The sequence below is a fragment of the Anthonomus grandis genome, chromosome 2, assembly GCF_022605725.1.
Source record: "Anthonomus grandis grandis chromosome 2, icAntGran1.3, whole genome shotgun sequence".
In the NCBI taxonomy this organism is placed as follows: Eukaryota; Metazoa; Arthropoda; class Insecta; order Coleoptera; family Curculionidae; genus Anthonomus; species Anthonomus grandis.
The window spans coordinates 36,862,726-36,883,458 of NC_065547.1; the positions used below are offsets into that span (position 1 = coordinate 36,862,726).

Sequence of the window (20,733 nt, forward strand, 5' to 3'; positions counted from 1 at the left end):
CTTTTTATGAACGTATCTCCTAAAAGTAACTAACTTTTGAAATATAGGTGGTAAATACTAAAGAAAAATATATGTTTTTTTAGAATACCTGTGAAACCCTTATATATATTTTAGTAATTTTCGGTATGCATTTTCAATGCAACAAAAGGCATTTTCTGAGGCTCACTAATTTTTTAAATTTGTATCACTCTCCGGTAGTGGATATCGATGATTTAAGAAATCGAATCATTAATTTATGTGCCGTAATTCAAAATTCTCCCGGAATTTTTTTTATCAGATTCGTCGACAAAATACGGCGACGTATAGACTTGTATAATGGTAAAGGGTGGTCATTTTCAACATTTTTTATAATTATTTAATTAATTTTTCTTTCATTTGGTTTAAAACAAATATTAGAATCACATTCAGATACAGATATTATAAAAAAACATATATTTTCTTTCAATCTTTACCACCCAGTATCTCAAAAGTTTTTTCTTAAAATTTACCCAAGAATCAACCTCTCAATTTTTTCGCATCTATTTATTTACACCCTTTATATTACACATTGAGATTAACTTTATTTTTTCAATATGTTCAATTATAAATAGTATATGTATATATTTTGTGAACATTACCGTCGCCTGCTAATATCTATACCTTCGATATATATAGAATCGTATATTCTACATCGTACGTCTCTTGGTGTTATTTTAGGAGGGTCACTTTGACGCCTTTATGTCGTCCTGATTGGTCAAAAAAAAAACAAAATTTTAAAGTAATAAAAGTAGTAAAAAAATTAAAAAGAACAGACAATGTCGAAAATTCACTCCGGGATCACCTGCACCGTATTTACTGTAAAAGAAATACATACTATGGTGGCAAAACAAAGATAAAAACACAAAGTCACGGTCTCATCAAATCCGTAATTTTTTTTTAAAAGCTACACGTGTTTCGCTCCTATCGGAGCATCATCAGGCCTAGACCTACACAGATCACATTACAACTAGTGCTACAGTTTTTAGTGCTATAGTATTTAGTGCTATAGCTACAGCATTTACATCACTCATGCCGATAGAATGAAGAATCACATACTCAAAACATGCAAATCAGTTCCAGAAGCGGTTCGATAAGATTATGTAAGTATACTATCATATAAATAGTATTTGATTATTTAGGTAGTTTCCCAAAAAGAGTAATATGTTTTTAATTAACTTGTAAGCAATACAAATTGTTATTTTTTGGGAAGAGGAATTCCGGATAAAAGCTTTTTACTGATATTTTAAACATTTCAACTCTTTTACATCAACTCTTTAACTTTCCTGTTGTATGCACTATGCTTCAAAGTAAAGGGAATTATTGCAATGGAACCAAAAAACATGTTTTTATAAAATGTCATTATGTATGAAGGTTTCGAGTTCCTTTTTTTATGGGCTGAGGGCATAGTGGGGGAACTTTTGGGAATACCCGGAATACCAATATTTTAAAAAATATATAGAAAGTAGAAAAAAAATCAATCGTTTTGAACTAAATTCAAATTATATTGGTATACATTTAGAGTATAGCTTTCATGAAGGTCTTCGTTTTGAGTTGTCTATAGTTTTTGGAGATTGAGGGAATAGGATTTCATATATTTTTGAGGTTTGGGTATAGTGTACAGTTTACAGTACAAATATTTTTGAAAAAATTACGAAAATAATATGAATTACACATTACACTATTAGGCACGAGTGTCTTATTTTATTATTTTGTTTTCAGATGGACAAGGCAAAGACCAGTTTGAATGAATCCTTCGAAGATGAAGACGAAGCAATATTTCCCAGGAAAAGCAAGAAGCCACGTACAGAAATTAATGAAATTCCTTATGAAATTCCAAGTACTTCAGCTGGTTCCTCTCACCCACCTATTAACTGTAGAAAAATGCAAAAATTAACATCATTTGTTGACACGGTAAGCGAATCTATGCAATCTGAGTTACAGACATTTTTTTGCGAAGCTGTTTACTCATCAAATTGCGCCCTGTCAATGTTCGAATCAGACAAATGAAACATTTTTTGGAAAATTGCGACCAGCTTTTAAAATTCCTGACAGAAAAACTATGGCAACCTCACACTTCAACAGGTGCTTTAACAAAATAAAAAACACGATCAAAGATATTCTTGATAGTGAAGATAATATAACTTTAATGAGTGATGGCTGGAAAAATATTAGAAACGAAGGTTTAATAAACTACATGGTGCATACGAATAATAGAGATTTTTTCTATGATTTTTTACAGCCCAAGGCAATTAGACACACAGGCCAGTAAATTTACAAGGGTAATTAAAAAAATCGGTGAAAATAGAATTACTTCTCTGGTAACCGACAACGCAGCAAATATGCTTATAAGATGCAAATAAAGTTGCATGGGCCCAATTAAAAGAAATATTCCCAAATCTACAAACGTATGGCTGTGTTTCTCGCATTCTGAATTTACTGCTTAAAGATATTGAATCGCTTAAAACCCTCTCTGATCATCTTAGTGTTTGTAAGGAGATTGTGAAATTTTTTAAATTAAAATATATTCCCAACGCCATTTTAAATGAAAAGCAGGGCGGTAATTTTCAATCTCAGAAATTACCAGTCGCAACTAGATGGGGCAGTACAGACACTTGTATGGAAAGCATACACGTGAATAAACAGCTACCTAAAGAATGTTTAATTCATCCAGATATAGACTAGCAACAAATAAAATAAAATCTGCCATATTGAATGATGATGTATTTTGGGATAGAAACGTTAAATTTATTGAGTTACTGAATCCTGTTGTTCGTTTGATCACCTTCATGGAAAATACTACTGCTACTTTGTCAGATGTCCGGCACAAGCTGTTCCTCTTAAAAGAACACTTTAATGCATTTGTTTCAGAAAGTTCATTTTTTCAAAATGAAGAAAAACTGACGACTAAATCGGTAATAAAAAGAATCGATATGGCCTGCACCGAGACTCACAATGCAGCACATCTAGTCGATCCTAGGTATAAAGGAGGAAATTTAACCCCAGATGAGCTGCAACGTACTACGAATCTAATAATACAACTTAGCTTCAGTAAATCTGAGGTTGACGTAATCAGAGAAATTTCAAATTTTAGAGCAGCAACAAATGAATTTAACAATCGAATAATATGGAGAGCAGTAAAAAGTACCAAATCAGTTTGTAAAACGTCATCGGATATTACTCCATCAACTTGGTGGGAGAGTTGGCAAAAGAAGTACCGATCTTCACGATGTAGCTATAAGGTTACTAAAAATGCCGGCCTCTTCAGCTTCGTGTGAAAGAAACTGGTCAACATGCGGAGTTCTCCATAGTAAATTGAAAAATAGACTGACCACTACACGCTCCGGAAAGCTGGTCTATGTTATGTTAAATACAATTTAAATATTATTAATAAATGTGAAAAAATACCCGACTTAAATATATCTTCATCCTCCGAAGCTGATGTTTCTTTGTCTTCCGAAGCCGAGCAGCTAAACTCCGACTCCGAAAATGAGAATCTTCCATTAGCTACACTCCTAAACTAAACTACACTCATAATAATTCAGATTAATAACTGAGATTGATATTTTTTTGTTTAATTTTGTGTGTTATATCATATGTGTGTACTAGATTTAGAAAATGAAATTAGTTTAGGATCCAGACAAAGACGCTAATGATAGCAGTATGCGATTTTGCCAAACAGTGAGCAAAACAAACATTTATTAATCGACGCAATGACAGATACTAGATAGATGTCAACCTTAGATTATCTAGAGAAGTACATATCCAATATACAGGGTTGACAAAGTTCAAAGTTGAACAAATTCGACGTCTGCAAAGAGCTGCAGAGCATCTTTTTGATCTCATCTACATAGCATACAATGAAACAATAAACTTTTTAATCAGATATGGATTTGAACATAAGATCTGACCATAATTTTACCACAATTAACCAATCAAGTAAATTTGACATTTATTTAATATTTAATTTATAAACGAAAATTATCAGGAAAATAAAATTCGTTTTAATTTCATTGTGAATAAAAGAGTTATAGGCGGGAGCGAACATACGCAAATTTATTTAAATCAGCGTTTATTAAATAAAATAGCGTTCATATATTTTGCTCGTCTCGTTGTATTTAAAAAAAAAATTAACAACATGGTAAATTAATCTAGATCAAGCAATATAATACGTATACATAATCGTGCTCTAAAAATTTGTTTGTCGGTTCCCCTAATGTAGTTGTTATGCATCCGATTTGCATTTAAAAGGACCTGTGTTTAAATCTGCCCAATGTGTTGTACAGAATCCACCGCATCGTCCGATTTTGGGAAAACTATAATTACGACAAATCGGAAAATTTGAAAATATACTAAAATCGATGGTAGCAACTAGACTAAAAGATTTTCAAGAGAGCAACTTTGTTTTCTAACTGTTTGTCTAACCGTTTTCGACATATTTCACTTTTATGACAAAAATGACGTTTGCAGACCATAAAATAATGATCAATTTTTCCTATAAGGCAAGACTTCAATAAACTTTATGTGAAATTTCGATATTAAAACAGAGTGGTTAAAAAAGAAGAATATAAATGAAATTTAATAAACCGTCAAAATTGACTATTTCAAATGGAAACTTTTTATAATTTAATCACATTAAGCATTAAAAATAAGGGTAATTTAAAACTCTGAAAATTTATAGTTTCTAAAATATTTGCAATTTAATATTTTTTAATCCTCTCTTATAAGATTTCTAAATTGTATGAGTTGGCCAATTAAGTATTATAATAATGCCACTACTTGTCATTTGCAAATTGTCAATTACTAAGTTAATACGCATTATTTTAAAACGTTTTTCAGTGCTGCCAACTAACAAAAATTTGAAAATCAAGGGAAAAAAATTTTCTCTTTGATTTTGTTGTGGTATGCCTTATCATGTTTTCGCAAAATTTAAAGAGTTATTTTCTTTTATTAGATATTTTTTACTCAACCTAAGTAATTTATCGATAAATTATTTAGGTCGGCAATAAAAATCAGCTGGTTAACGTCAACGTTAAAACCTCTTCAACTTAAAACCGTTGTGTCAACACATGCCAAAGGGCGTTTGTTCTAATTCGCATTAGCCCCTAATTCTAGCTTCAACTTGGTAAATTACAAATGTTTTTACATAACGGTTTTCAGAAGAGGTTTTAACCTTAATGTTAACCAGTTGTTTTTTCTATTTAGCCAACCTAAATATTTTATTGATAAATTACTTAGGTCGAAGAGACTAAGTAAAAATATCTCTAATAAAAGAAAACAATTCTTTACATTTTGCGATAAGGCACACCACATAAGGCACACCACAACAAAATCAAAGTGAAAATTTTTTCTCCCTATCTCAAATTTTTGTTAGTTGGTAGCATTGAAAATTAATGCGAATTTGGATTTTCCCCCGTAAACACGGAACCTTGATGCGCATACAGCGAGATCATACACATATTTACAACGTTTTAAAATAACGCGAATAAGGAACGCTAAAACCGTCTGCGGGTGTCTACCACGAACTTAATAAATATACCTGGACTGCCAATTCAATGAAAAGTAAATGACCACTACTAGGGGGGCCGCCATTTTGCGTGATTGTGGCCAACATCGAAAGTTTGTCACTCTGACAAATTTTAGTTGTGCCACTTGTAGGGAAACAAAACAATTAAAGTTTTTGGAAGGTTATGTTTAGAAAAATACAAAACAGAAAGTTACATATATGTAAGAATTTAAGATAGTTGCGTTAGATCTGTGATTTTTTTTTGTACTTCTTTAAGAATTTCGTTAAAATTTATGAAAGAAAGTAATCCTCATCTAAAATGAGACAAAGTTTTAATCAACTTGGAATAGATGCATGCACTTTAAAATATTCGTATTATTATTCTGATAATCTTGAATCTTATAAATCCTAATACCATGAAAATGATGATTTTCATTTAAATTTTTGCTCGTGTTTACTTAACAAATTTAGTTAAAAACACTTTTATTTCCTTTCTATTTCTACGAGTTTTACTTTCCTTCCGTGTACACTGTTTCTACATTAATAAGTACAACCATCTATAAAAATCAAAATATAGATGATTTGATGAGGGTTTGTAATTAGCAAGGGTTTATATAGTAAAAATATATTGTTCTATCAACAACTCTACATATTATTCTATCATAAACAACAAAGACAATTCACAATAATTCGGTTTTGAGAAACGGTTAACCAAATACCTTTAAATAAAGATGGTGATACTATTATTCACGTATTAAATAAGGAAGAAGATACATCGCCTGTTCCAGACGATATACCCAAGCCTCGTTTACAAATCGTCAAAAACAAGGCAATTCGCTATACTCACACGTCAAACGTTAGCGTCATCAACTTCATTACCCTTATTTAATAAATTTTTTTGTTGCAACATCAAAAGGACACAACCACTATAAAAATGGCGGCCACCAGGCAGAGGTCATTTTTGAGTATCGTGGCCATATGCATTAGCAGTCCAGTACTGGGATTTTAAAATCACGACTTGATCTCGATACGATCACGACTTCGAATTCGATCGCGACTCAGTCGTGACGAGAAAGGTGATTCTAAATTTCAGTCGTCGGCTAAACTCGTTTTATTCGATTTGATTTAGGTTTCTTGGTATATATTGTTTATTTTCCCTAATATTTGACAGATGGAAACGTCAATTGTCTTTTCTATTGGTAAACACTAAGAATTTTCATTTATTTTGTTATTTTTTTTCGCCTCGCGTGTGTTTTTATTTAAATATATGCATCCGGGAAATAATAATTGAATTCATGGAAAATCACGGAAAATCACAAAAACTTGTTGTGTTCATCCACTTTTGGTTTTAATATGGCAACATGGGTGCAATCAATAGGACCTATAGCACCAGAGAAATTGGATCTCTCTATAAATGTTAATTTATTAATTTGTCTCTCATCTCTTTTATTTGAAAAATTAATGAATTGGTCAGCAATGTGATTGTCAATAATTTCAGTAATTTTATGGATCCAACGACTCGCTAATTCCAAATTTAAAATCTTGTCGAATGCTTCTTTGGTAACAATCTGTGGCATAAAATCATAACATACTAAAACTGCCCATTCAATAGTAACTCTACTTCCTCTGCCTCTATTATTAACAGAAAGTTGTGGAAACTAGGGTCGAATTAAATCTTTTAGTTGTGTCTAAGAAAGCTTCTTGATATACTAATGAAAACCTGGTATCATAGATAATAACTAAAAATGCCTTGTATGACTATTGGTAAACAATAAATGAAACAAATACGTTTAAAAAAGGATGCTGTCACATTATGCACGTATTAAAAAAGGAAGAAGCTATATCGTCTGGTTTATACGATATACCCAAGCGTGTCGTTGACAAATCGTTAAAAACTAGGCAATCCGCAAGACACTCACGACTGAAAATTTCATTTAGAATCAGTCATATCAAGTAATCGTGTCGAATCGTGATTTTAGAATCCCAGCACAGGTATATTCAGTGTCTACACGTGTGTCTACACAGGCGTTTTATCTTAATTCGCATTTCGCTAATGCGCATTGACGGTTGGGTGTAAACATGGCAAATAATAAATTATGCCAGAACGTTTAAATTACACACTCGAAGATTATTTATATTACTTACTATTAACAGATAATGCAAGAAAGTTTTTTTAAGAATATGTGACACAATTACGATTTTCGGAAAAAACCAGAAACCAGCACAAAGTACTACCAAGAAAATTATACGAAAGTTCAGAAGTTTTGGATTCGTACGAGCAAGAGCGCAAAAAAATAAACTAGCAGTTTTTATTATTAATATTTATGGCATACCCAAGACTATACCAGGCAAGTAGCAATATAATAAGGGATTTAACGAAAAGACATATTTCCCCCACATGTCTTTTTCATCGTTCGGCATCTTACAGATAACAACTTTCCACGAACAGTAGAATTCTATGAATTCATTTTCCTTTGATCTCAAGAAAATGTTCCTTTTTTATATTATCTGGACGGATGAAGTAAAGTCTTTGAAAAATGGAAATTTTAAGCGACGAAATTCCCATTTATTGGAGAGACACAAATGTGCATCCACTTAATAAACTAAATTTTTTAGTCCTGGCAAGTTAATGTTTATTGTGTCATAAATCATATAGGTTGTGGCCTTAGAATTGTATGAGGGAAATTTCAATGTTAAATGAAGACCGTTATAAATTCTTCTCATTATAAAATACGTCGTTTAATCATTTCTAGGTTAGCGACTTCATTTAAAAAAAAATATATATATTTTTAATTAGTAATTTAAGATATGGTAAAAATTATTTCCATTGTTTTTAAGACAATAACATTTTCAAACTCCAAATCAAAATTTTTAAACATTTCACTGCTCAAGCTCGACATTCTTAATCTATTCTTTCTGTCCATTGTTGAGGTATGTTCTGACTTAAAGATAACAACTTTTAGTCCCAGAGGAAGAAATTAAGAGGCGAAACTTCCTGGGATTCTAGGAGATCTTTAATTAGGATAATTATTTTCTATTTTAGGATAACTATTATTCTATTTTAATTCTGTCTTAGTATTAACTATTACCTAACTTGATCTAAATAACAAGCAGGTGCTTCATCCTGATGAACATGTAATAAATTTTCTTCTAAAGATAAATTACCGTGTGCTTCGCTAATTCTGTAATTCATGGTCTGTCAGAGGTTCGATAGATCATACTAACATGTCAGCATACATTTCGCCATTTAAATTTGCTTCTATAAATAACCAATAATTGCATGACCTAATATTTCAGACCAAACATTAGCTTTACCCGCAAACTTACTTCTGTTCTTCTCTAAATACTCTGTAATGACAGTTTTGTTTATTTGCGTGCCTATTTAAATAAAATTCATTAGCATTCGTTCCTAGAGCAAATATATTTAATGAGTCGAGGTTCTGCAGTAATTTTACCTGTTACAATTACATAAAATTAAATTCTTCTGTCACGGTTATCGTCAACAAGTTCTAGAAAATGATTTGAATGAAGTTTAAAAGCTTTCTTTACATAGTGTAGGATAATTTGGTTGCTGTAGCTGCCTAACAAGTCGATTAAGAGGAGTAGGAATACAAAAATACCTTTTAAAAGCTAATATTTTAAGCACGTACGATGTACCATTTTAAAGCATTTTTTAAGATACGAATCATAAGCAAGAAGTTGCGCTTTAGGATTATAGGGGTGGCAAGGGTTAAAGGAGTAAATGAAAACAAATTATTTATTACCTTATTTTGATTCTATATCCTTTTTTGTGAAAATTTGTTTAGCAATTTTTTACTCTAGTTCCTCAAATGTAGCTTTATTTCTCAAATTGTGTGTTTTCAAATTGTCACCAGTATAATAAATTGATATAAATTTATTATATCAATTTGAATTATTAAAATAAGAATTAAAACAAAGAATATCTGTATATTATGGTATGCTATGAAGGTTAGTACTTAATAATCATTAAATTAAATAAAAAAATGTTGTCTCTCCCGCTTTTTTCTACTAAATCCCATTAGTAATTTTTAATCTTCCAAAGTACGACTTTTTTGATATTACGGACTTTTCTCTAATATTACTACTCATCCAATAATGATCCCACTTATGATGATGTTTATCTCAAAACTGACTTATTTATATAAGAGTGATTATGCTCAGTTTCTCTTTTTAAACTTGATTATTTATATAGTACAGTATAAAAAAAAATTACCCCTTAAAGCTATCTTTATAGCTGTACTAAATAGGTTCCATATATTGGATCTATGGCAACTACACAATAAAATCAAGGTATAATAAAATTGTCTATTTAGTATGTGTAATTCTAAATTGCTTGTTGACTTTGCTGCATGCGAAACAAATTTATAGACATAAATGTACTTTTTTTCGAGATATTTGAGCATTCTTCCTCTTTTTCTTCCGTTTCCTTATCCATTTTGGACATTGGCTGTTAACCAGGGTATTTTGATTTTGTTTACGGCGCTTCTGAACACTTCGGTCAATGATCTACGGCAACTACACAATCGCCAAACTCGTTAATATCCAAACATTAATGTTACCCAACGGTCAATGTTAAACTAATTTTCATAGGTTATGCATCAGTGTCTTCCTCTCATTCTCCTCTTGCTGTAGACCCTTCTTTGAACTTCTAACTGTAGTAGGTGGTACTTATTATGATGCCTCATGATATGTTCAAGCTTTCGTTTATTTACGGTAAAGATTATTTCTTTGTTTTTGCCTATTCTCTACATCTTTTAACGTTTGTGATGTGGTCAGTCCCGGATATCCGAAGAAAGCGGCAATAAATCTGGAGCTCAAGGAGTTCTAATTTTTTCAACGTGGTTTCATAGAAGACTGGAAATGACCATTATTAATTTTAGTTTAATTAAGATTTTGCTTGTGAACCAGTTTTTAGTAGTGTTGAACGTGTTTCACGCTTTTTCAATTTGTTTCTTATTTCTCTTGAATGATTCCATTTTGTGTTGACTTTCGATCCAAGGTATGTGTATGTCTCCACTTATTATTCAAGGTTTGGGTTGTTTACTGTCTATTGCATCGAAGGTTGTTATGTTCTGCTAATGAGCATATATTTAGTTTTAATTTAATTTAGTTCTAGGCCATATTCTGTTACATGCAGATTTTGCCCTAAGCATGTAACATGGGATTTCATATAAATTCGGGCAAAAGTTTATGGGTTTTGGTATCGGCTTGAAAGGGTTGTGTGATTTACAGTTTTATAAATGGAATTTGGGGTTTGATAGCAATGCAATTTATTTTTTTTAGGCTTTTGGGGTTTGATTATTTTCAGGAATGTATTTACCTACCCTATCCTGTCAGCACACCTCGGTGGAGTTAGTTGTATTATGTTTCCTTAGTCCCTATTCATGTACCTGCTGTTGTGCCACAAATTGCGCTATGAGTGGAGTAAATAAGACCTTTTAGATGGTGATCCGTTACTGTAGGAAAACTTACAAATACTTTCTTCTATAGCGCAACCATGTTGGGCAAGGTATCCTAATTGATTTGAAATTGGCCTCCCCAGTTTTGCTTGCTATATTTCCCTTCAATTCTTCAAGTTAAGTTTTAGTAAATAAACGTGCCTTGACATCTGGTTTCTAACCCTACTAGCCGATTGACAGTGACTGTGATTGACAGTAATGACTATTGACACACTTGTTGTTGTGGAGGTTTGGCAGCGTTGCTGTTTCCCATTAAAGTTTGGTTTCCATTTGGCGGATGACGGAGCGTCATAAATCAGGCAGAGCGACGTAAGAGGAAAATTGGAATTTCGTAGCCCCGTTGGGAAAATTTTGTTAGTTTTCCATGTTTTAGTATCCGAGCAGTATCATTTTGCTGTGGTATTGCGGAATTTCTATTTTGATAGAGTGAGGCTCCGCGTAGTTTACACCAAGAGGCAGGGTCAGATCGTGTCGAAGAGAGAGAGTGACAAGTTCACTACCAGTGTCACCTGTCATTGTCTGGTCGGTTCCAAATTAGTCTCCAATCATATACTTCTTGTAAACAACACGTGATCACGTTTTGGATTTTCCCCTTGAACAGTAGTTCAGTGCGGATTTGTTTTTTTTTCCTTACTAATTCCTCGCCTTAAGCATACCTCAAGTAACTCTTAATTCTTTTATCAATTTTTTATTTACTTAAAATTACTACAGTATTACATTTTGAATAATTATCTAAATTTAAATATCTCAGTGGAATTTAATTTTTTTATATAAATGGAAGTGACTATGTAAATTCTTGGATGATTATATCAATCTGGTGGACCTATGGATTGTTATTTGAGTTTTTCCCAAATTATTTTCAGCTTTTAGGATCTAGGTACAAGCATAATTTGGTCATCATTTTCTTGATTAAGAGGGGCTTATATTGCCATCATAATCTATCAGGGTTTGGTGTAAAATATTTAAATCAAGTGGCGCTCTTATTAAAATTTCTCCCACTACCTTCTCCACTGTCTAAAAGCTGGCGGCCACCAAATCTCTGAATCTTTTAAAACAAAATTTGCTTGTCTGGACTTAGTAATTTTTTTTTGTGGTTGGTATGACTCACACGGGTTGGAAATAAATTGGTTTGAACCGAGTTACGCGCTACAATTCTTGACTTGCTGTGTGCATGCTTTACATGAATCTTTGAAACTAATTGCAGTAATAACTATATCAAGCGATAATAACTATATCTAATTATTTCTCCGTTCTTAGAACATTGAGAGGCTAAAATTAGCATTGCCGTGGAACTATTGGCAGTTTGTTTAATTGCAACATCGCTCAAGCAATGATGCTAAATGCTTATGTAGAAATAGCAAAAAAAACACACTTTATAATATCGTAAAAATTTGTCACTTATTTTGACAGGCGCAAAACAATACTATTCGCCTTCAATAAAATATGAAGGATTTTTTATCATAAACTATGATAAGTTACTCTATAAAGAAGTCAACATGCAAAGTTAAATGTAAATGTAATTGACTGTAAAATACTGTATATTATGTAACGTATATTAGAGAAAAAGGCAACAATATTGCAATGCCGCTCGATCGCATTGTTGATTCCACCGACACATGTAATCTTTACCAGTGACGTCGTCAAAAAATATTTACATGATAAATATTTATTATTAATAGATTATGCTTTAATTATAAATAATATTACCGTTTATAAACTCTTTATGCGGTTTTTTAACGTACTTTATTAGAATAAAGACACTTATCTAATAAAAAGCATTTTTATGGAAATTAAATATTTTATAATTAATATAGATGTCTTAATAAGTTTTTATTATTCTACGTTTATGACGACGGTTGTCTCTTGATATAATGTTATGACAATGTCGGTATTTACTTGTGAAAAGATCGGCTTAAATCCCCCTTTTCCCATGGTGCGGCACAAGTTTTTACTATCGTAACAATTCACCAAAACACGAAATGACTCTTATTTCTTTTTCAACCAAAAACTAAAGAAAAGCACAGAACTTCACAAATGCCGAATGTAAAGACAAAGCCGTTTGCCAAGATGACATCAGCTTTTGCCTGCGGTGTTTCAAATTTTTTAAAGCGGTTTTAAGAGTAATTTTTTGTTGCTTTGAAAATGTTATTTTTGCGCTTAGAATAACATATGTCTATTTCTACTTTTTATTTTTAATCTAAAATCTAACATCAATAAGTTAAATTAACATTATGATATGTGTTGATATATAGCTGAAAATTTCCTCTTTTGAAAGTGCGTGTAGTAAACTTGACAACAGAGAATCGATGAATATGTTTGTAATTAAAACACTCCCCTTGCCCTTGTGCACATGTTGTACTTTACTAATTCTAGCCTTTCAATGTTCTAAGTCTCCGTTTAATTTGATATCCTCTGAAACTTCTCTCAATGCTTCTTTGAAGCTTTATGTAGAATATGTATTGAACGAAGCTGTGAGAGGAACCCCTTTTAATATTTATCTTCCTACTGTGTAAGTTGCGCATCTTTATCTCAACACTTTGGTTCCAATAGAGACTGATTATTATGCGCAGATTCTTGCCTTCAATATGCACCTTCCTAAGCATTTCCATGCGGTTATTATATTTGACAATATCAAATGCTTTGAAGAAGATGAAGCACAAATGGACGTCGTTGTTATATCTCTGCATCTTTTTTGAATTAAAACTTGCAGTCTAAAGATCGCTTTTCGTGTGCCTAATGGGTTTTGGAATCCAAATTGTGGCTCGACATATTTGCTTCGTATTTCTTGGATATTCTATTGCGTATGATTTTTGTGAAAATTTCGGTAATGTGATCTATCAAGCTTATTAATCAGTGTTGATCACAGTGTTTTAAGCTTGGTATTTTAGATCTTACTATACAAACCTTGAATGTACCCTTTTTTTATTATAATATTCTCAACAGTTAAGTTAGATTTTTCTTATTTCATAGTGTTGAATTATGGGTTCATTCTTTTGACAGGAAATTTGTTTATTTTTTTTCTATAAACTGATGTGGCTTTATGATTATTTAATAGTTAATTAACCCTTGAGTAATCGGGTAGACTTTGTCTAGCTAAGGAAAGGTACAGCACGTGTTGTTCGGCTCGGTTGCGCAGTAAATTTGTTTACGCCGCTGCCAAAGCAACGGTATCGATCGCCCCGATTTGCATATAAACAGTGCCGTTGCGTTAATTTTTATATTTGTGTTCTGTGCCTTTAAATTAAATTAAATTAAAAAAAGGCGCGCTACTGTCGCTAATCGCGCGTTATTAGGGGACAAAACTTGGCGCAGCTCTACCTTAAAATTACATTAATAGTCGAGTTGAGATGAGCAAAATAAACAAATATTTACTGAAAGAACAAAATTTGTACTTTATTTGTGATATCTTTCTAATTTTATTTTTAACATTTTTTACCTATTTTATTTAACCCTCTCATTCCTTGTTCTTTTGTCCATTTTCAATGCATTCTTGACACAGAAACCAATTTCTTTTAAAAACCATCTTCGCTCCGATATTATATCTTTTTCATTGGAATTACATTTTTAAACATGTGAGTTTAGGCCTGCAATGTTAAACAAATTATAAAAAGTTTTCATGAACCATTTTCTGGTATTCCTAGCTACGGTATACGCTGCACACTTCTGATCTACTCAACACCCGATTTTGTTATGTTATAAAAGGTGCTATATATGCATATAAATCTTCATCAATTGTATCATCATAGTGAAAAGATGATAATGCTATGACGACTTTATATTTTCTCGGCAGATATGATACAAAAGCCATGAATCTGGAAAAGGCAAACATAGATAACAACTCTGGCCTGTTAGGATTAAGAAGTTCTTTTAGAATCCCCTTTTGATTGTTCAACAATTGTAGTTTTGTGTTGCTCCGGCATGCGTTTTACAATTTCATAACTTGTAAACCAATTATTCATTGGTTATACTCCGCGACGTACCAAATACTGGTTCACATATTCGTTCTACTAAATCAATTGTTTTATTGCTGAGCTAATATGGTCCTGGAGGTTGAGTCCAACATAAACTTCCATATTCAGCGTATAAAAATAACAGGCAGCCTTCAACAAAAAAAAGTTAATGCCATACCTGGTTTATTGGGTATGTAGATGCAAAATCCGAAACGATCTTGTAACGAAAAAAGCATTTCAGGGATATAATTAAGTTTGTGGTTCTGAGTGAACTGACCAAATACATTTCTGACTGGTGCGAGTTTTTCTAGAGTTCTTCTTTCTTCTCCGGTATTCACATCATTAAAACGGAGAAGACGAAGCAAGAATACAAATCGGCTGTGGGCCATAGTCGCTCGAAATGTTTCTTCACTTGTTCCATCCAAATTTTTTGCATCCATACCTACTAACGCCTTTATTTCTACAGTATTTGTAGACTACGCTTCATGTTTATGGTTTCAACAATTGCATCAAGAATATTTTAATCAATATAACATCTCCAACACTCTAAAGGAGCAAAAGCTTGACGGCCGTTTTCTTTTGTACCTGGTACAACTTCTTGTTCAAATATTTTTGGGAGGGCATGTTTTGCAAGTTGTACCATCTTTTACATAATAAAAGAGTCGATGATTTTCTTCATTACCCTAAAAGTATTCTGGAGTTTTAGGTTCTTTAGGAGTTTAAGTTTTTATTTCTTCCTGTTGTTCTTCCTTAGTATCCGTATTGTCATCGCTCTTTTTGCAATGGTCTGATTCTGGCTCACTCTTCAAATCAATATTCTTAATTTGTATTTAATTATGCAACTGCTGTAATCTCTGGATTTCTTTAAGTATGGATTTCCCCCTATGACCTGTGAACTACTAAATCTCGACGGACATACGGAGACGTACTGACCACTTAAACAAAAATAAGAGTGGAGCATTACTTTAAAAGCCACATTGGCCTGACAGATCCCACCTGACTACTGGAGGGTTAATAGTTTCAGAATTATTGTTTAATATACTCGTTACTTTTTTAGGGAGTTAAGTTTCTTTCTCTGATCCATTAGACGAATAACATGCAAATAATATGAAAAATATGATATTTCAGACATTTAAGCCTCTATTGTGTTTAAGACACTCAAGATTGGTTTAATTTCATTTAAAGACTAAGCGGTCTGTACTGTAAAATTGTAAAATGTTCTCAAGTTATCGATTTCTTTTTAATTCTAGTTTAATTACATAAAGTTTTAAAATTAGAATAAAGCTAAAACTTACTTGTCAGAAGGGCATTGAGCTACGCATATTCCATCGCTTTCGAAGTTCTTGCAAACTTCGCAGTGAGCATTTGATCCTGGTTGAGTGCAACCTAGACATTCTTCATGGCAATCGTCTGTAAATACTTGGCACTGATCTTGGTTCCAACAGTATCCTAAAAATGGTTATTTTGGACAGGTTTTATGCATACCAAAAAAAATTTCTAAAATATTCATAAACTGCCTATCAACGGAGAAGCATAACATTATATTTATTGAGTACACATATTAATATTCGCTATTCTAGGCACCAAAGAAGCTTTTTCGTTATTTTTAATTTGAGATAGTTAGCCACTTTTTTTTTAATTTCAGGTAGCTGAGCTACTTTCTCAGGCAAATGCATCAAATAACGCAACTAATATTTGACAGTGCAGTAATTTAGTTCATGAATTTACTTATTTCAGGAATCCTAATTATTAATTTTCAAGTTATTTTAGTCAGTTTAATGGTTTTAACGCTTTGTTATACCACAAGGCTACTGCGCCAGAGACTTTTTATTTAATGCGAGTGTTTTGTATTCGATTTATTATAGTTGTGGTGCTTGCGCTATGAATTTTCTTCAATTTTGACACTTTCCTCATAAATGTGTTTCTTATTCGGGCATCTAATTAGAAAGTTATTTCATGATATTATTAAGAGTTTAGGCCATTAATTCTTTTTTTTAGATTGAGCAATACATTTTGCTGCATTTTTTTAGAAAAGTGAAAAAACAACTGTTGGCTTACATTTTATGGGTATTAGAGTAAAAAAATATTTATACCAAAAAAGAAATAAGGCAAAATAGAAATAGGGACAAAGTTACAAGGGGCCCAAGTCATCCCAATGCAGGCAAAGATTTTTAAAATAAATAGTGTAAAAAAACTATCGAGTTGGTGTATTTTTTTACAATACGTTCTTTTTGAGGTATGGTATCGAAATTTTATTTTCTTTATTGTAAGTGGAGAAATCCAAGCATTAAAGAATTTTTATGAACCATATATACTTAACATGTATTAATTTTTTATAAATACCAATATTTTGTATAGAACACAACTCAATAAAGCTATTGTGTAAAATAAAAAAAATGGAACTTTTTAAATTTTGATGACGATTTTTTATGTAAATGTTCAGTTCAGTTTGAAGATTCTTATTATGTACACCGTATTGTATTATAAATACGTGCATACTCTAAGTTTATACTTTAAAAAACGAAACAAGCAGTAAACATTAATAACTTTTTCTCATTTTGAGGGCAACTTATTGGTTGTAATTATCAGTCTACACTTGATAACAGTTGGAGATACTTGTTTAAACTTTTAATATATTACTTTTAATTTACATTTTTAAATTACATCATGGCATTCATGAATAATTGATAAACATTCCAAATTAAGTCTTCATTATTCATTCAACAGTGGTCAAATAATTTTTTTTGTAAATTATAGTGTAGTCTAAAAATTTGCAATTTATTACCATATTTACTAAATGACTTCAAGATCTGCATACATTGAAAAATATAGAAACGTTAAGTTTTTTCATTCTACTTTTTTACCGATCTGTGAAAATATTTCTTTCTACCATAATATAAATGTTAATTATTAAATCCGTCGGCAAATTCACAGAGTGGCGAATATAAAAAAAAGTGATTTTTGGCTTATATCGTTATTCGATAGAAGTGGGAACACCGAACAATCTCTCAAAGTGGCAACTCTTTATTCTGTCCCCTTGATAAGTTAATCGATATTTAAGTTTAGGCGTATGTAACAAAATACCAAATAACATTTCTTCAAACAGGCTAATATCATATTCGCCTCTTTGAAAACATTTTTTAAGTTACCGGCTGTGGGCGAATATGGAATTCGCCAGTTTACGAACTAAATTGTTTATATTATATTTTATTTTAACCTCAAAAAAGGTTAGTGTGTTCTGTGTCTTCTTACTGTAAACATCCTTTTTACAAAAAAAAAAATGGATGCATTAGTGTTGTGAAATGATGGAGATAAGAACGTGGTGGATTTTAAAAAACTAAAGTGTGCGGATAAAACAAAAAGTGTTCTTGATATCGGTTGCAGAGTAAAAATGAAATATAAAGCAAAATGGTATTATGGAAAAATTATCGCTACTGAAGAGCATGGCAGTATTTTGGGGGAATCAATAGGTGAATTTAAGATATTACTATAATTTGTCTATTATTATACTGTTTCTCATTCTTTTCAAGAACCTGTTTCTTCTGATAATAGTTGGGATGATACTGACAATCTTCCACTATCTAAGGTAAAAGAATTTTTGCTTACAAATTTGGAAAGCTCAAAAATAAATGACGAATCCGAAGGTGCCTAAATTAGCATAATTCCAAGAAGAGAAGAGCATGGAAGTATTTTGGATAAGTCAACAGGTGAGTTTTAGGTGGTTTAGGTGGGGATTAATGTAAGAAATTTGTCTAATATTATAATGTATTTTTTTTCTCTTCAAGAAATTATTTCTTCTGATATAAGTTCGGATGATACCAACATGAATCTTCCACTATCTAACGTAAAAGAACTTTTGTTTAAAGATTTGAAAATCTCCAAACTAAATGACGAATCCGAAGGTTCCAAAATTTGCATAATTCCAAAAAGCGAAGCACATGGTACTGTTCTCGAGATATTAGCAGGTAAGTTTTAAAACTATCCTAAAATTTTATCATAATAAGTATATACAGTTTTCTTTTTCTTTTCTAGGAGATTTTGCTTTGGATAATAATCTTCCTTTTTCAAAGTCAAAAGAAATTTTAGGTAAAACTTTGGAAGACCCTCAAATTGTTGAAAATCCTCAGGTTTCGTACAAAAAAAAAAGTTAATATCATTTCTGATATAATAATATGCACTGTGGAACCAAAAACAGGTACTTGTTTAGTCTTTTATTTCACGCCCACTTTTTTGTTTATTTTTTTTTCAGGTGTGCTATTAGAAGATACAAAGATGGATTGCTCTGATGACATTATTCTTGATTCCGTAAATTGCGAATTTGAACAGTGCACCTTACAAGGTACACAATTTTGCGGTTGTGGTTACTTCCTTTGTATGCAGCACTATTATGGGAAGACTGATTGTAAAATTCACGAAGTGGTTGACAGCAATAATTGCCTTACAAAAGTAGTACGACAAAACAAAAAAAAAAGCAAGATTAAATTCGCTGAGTTTTCAAAGTCTGATTTTAACGGCAATGTTCAACAACACTGCGAAGTTTGTGGATGTCTGGAAGAAGTTTGAGCGGCTTGCCATAGGTGTAATATTTTACTTTGTTGGCCTCATTTTGACCAAAATTTAGACTGCATAAACCACAAAAGCAGACAAGAAAGCAAGGTTAACGAAGAGACTGTTCTGAATTCTGCAGATTTTAAAGTTGAGGGCAGTCCAATTGAAATACCTTGTCAGAGAAAACGAAGTAAAGTAAAATATTTGAAAGAAAACAAATTTAGAAAAGCAACTGGGCTACCATTTGTAATTCCAAATATAATGAATATCGCTCCTCCAAAATTGCTTAAAGAAGCCTGTAAAAGTGATTATTGTAAGAGATTTGGAAGAAAATGTCACTTATTTACGAATGATCAGCGACAAGAAATATTTACGGAGTTTTATGGTCTTGGTTCCTTAGACCTTCAAAGACAATATTTGTGCAGTTTAATTGAAACTGGTGTTCCTAGGTTACAAAAAATTTACTCTAGGAAAGGACACAGAAACGACTGGTATTTGCCGTTCTTTGGGGAGAAAATTCAGGTTTGTAAGGTTTTATTTCTAAATACATTTTGTATTTCGGAAAAGTTTATGAGGACTTGTATAATGAAGAAAAAGAATACAGGTGTTATAGAGAAGGAAAGAAGAGGTGGAAGAACATGCAAAATGAAAGAACGCGACAGTAAACTTAAAAATGATATTAAAAATCACATAAACATGTTTCCAAGGGTAGAATCTCATTTTTGTCGCGCAGATTCTTCAAAAGAATATTTGTCACCTCTACTTTCAGTTTCAAAAATGCATGGAATGTATTTAGAAGCTCAGAAAGACGATGATCCTGCTAGTATTTTCACGTATCGAAAAGTATTCAATAAACTCAATCTATCGGTGCATAGACCAAAAAAGGACGAAGTAAAAAAGAGGAGCTTATTGAAGAGTTTTAAAAAACACCAAAGTGAAAAGCAGAAAGTAAGAGAAATGAAGCAAGATGTAAGCAGAGAGCAATTGAAAACAACAAACTGTGTGCTGTTTTTGATCTACAGCAGGTCATACATCTTCCTATTTCTAAAGAGAGTGCACACTTTTACAAGCAACGCCTAAGTTTTTATAACTTCACAATTTATGATCTAGCGTCAAAAGACTGTTATTGCTATACCTGGGATGAAACTCAAAGTAAAAGAGGTGCATCAGAAATAGCATCATGCATTTACAGAGTTTTACAAGTTTGTGACAATAAAGGAGTTGATGAGCTGAA

The 20,733-nt window shown here is 31.9% G+C and overlaps 1 protein-coding gene across 4 annotated transcripts in view; it reads right to left on the reverse strand.

Moving 5' to 3' along the window:
- The window catches only part of LOC126749572 (insulin-like peptide receptor), a 434,160-nt gene that overhangs the window by 78,677 nt on the left and 334,750 nt on the right, over positions 1-20,733 (reverse strand). For all 4 annotated transcript variants that reach the window (XM_050459290.1, XM_050459299.1, XM_050459287.1 and 1 more), the window contains one exon: positions 16,247-16,400. In XM_050459290.1, the coding sequence (XP_050315247.1) occupies positions 16,247-16,400 (154 nt within the window). The remainder of the gene's footprint in view (positions 1-16,246; positions 16,401-20,733) is intronic.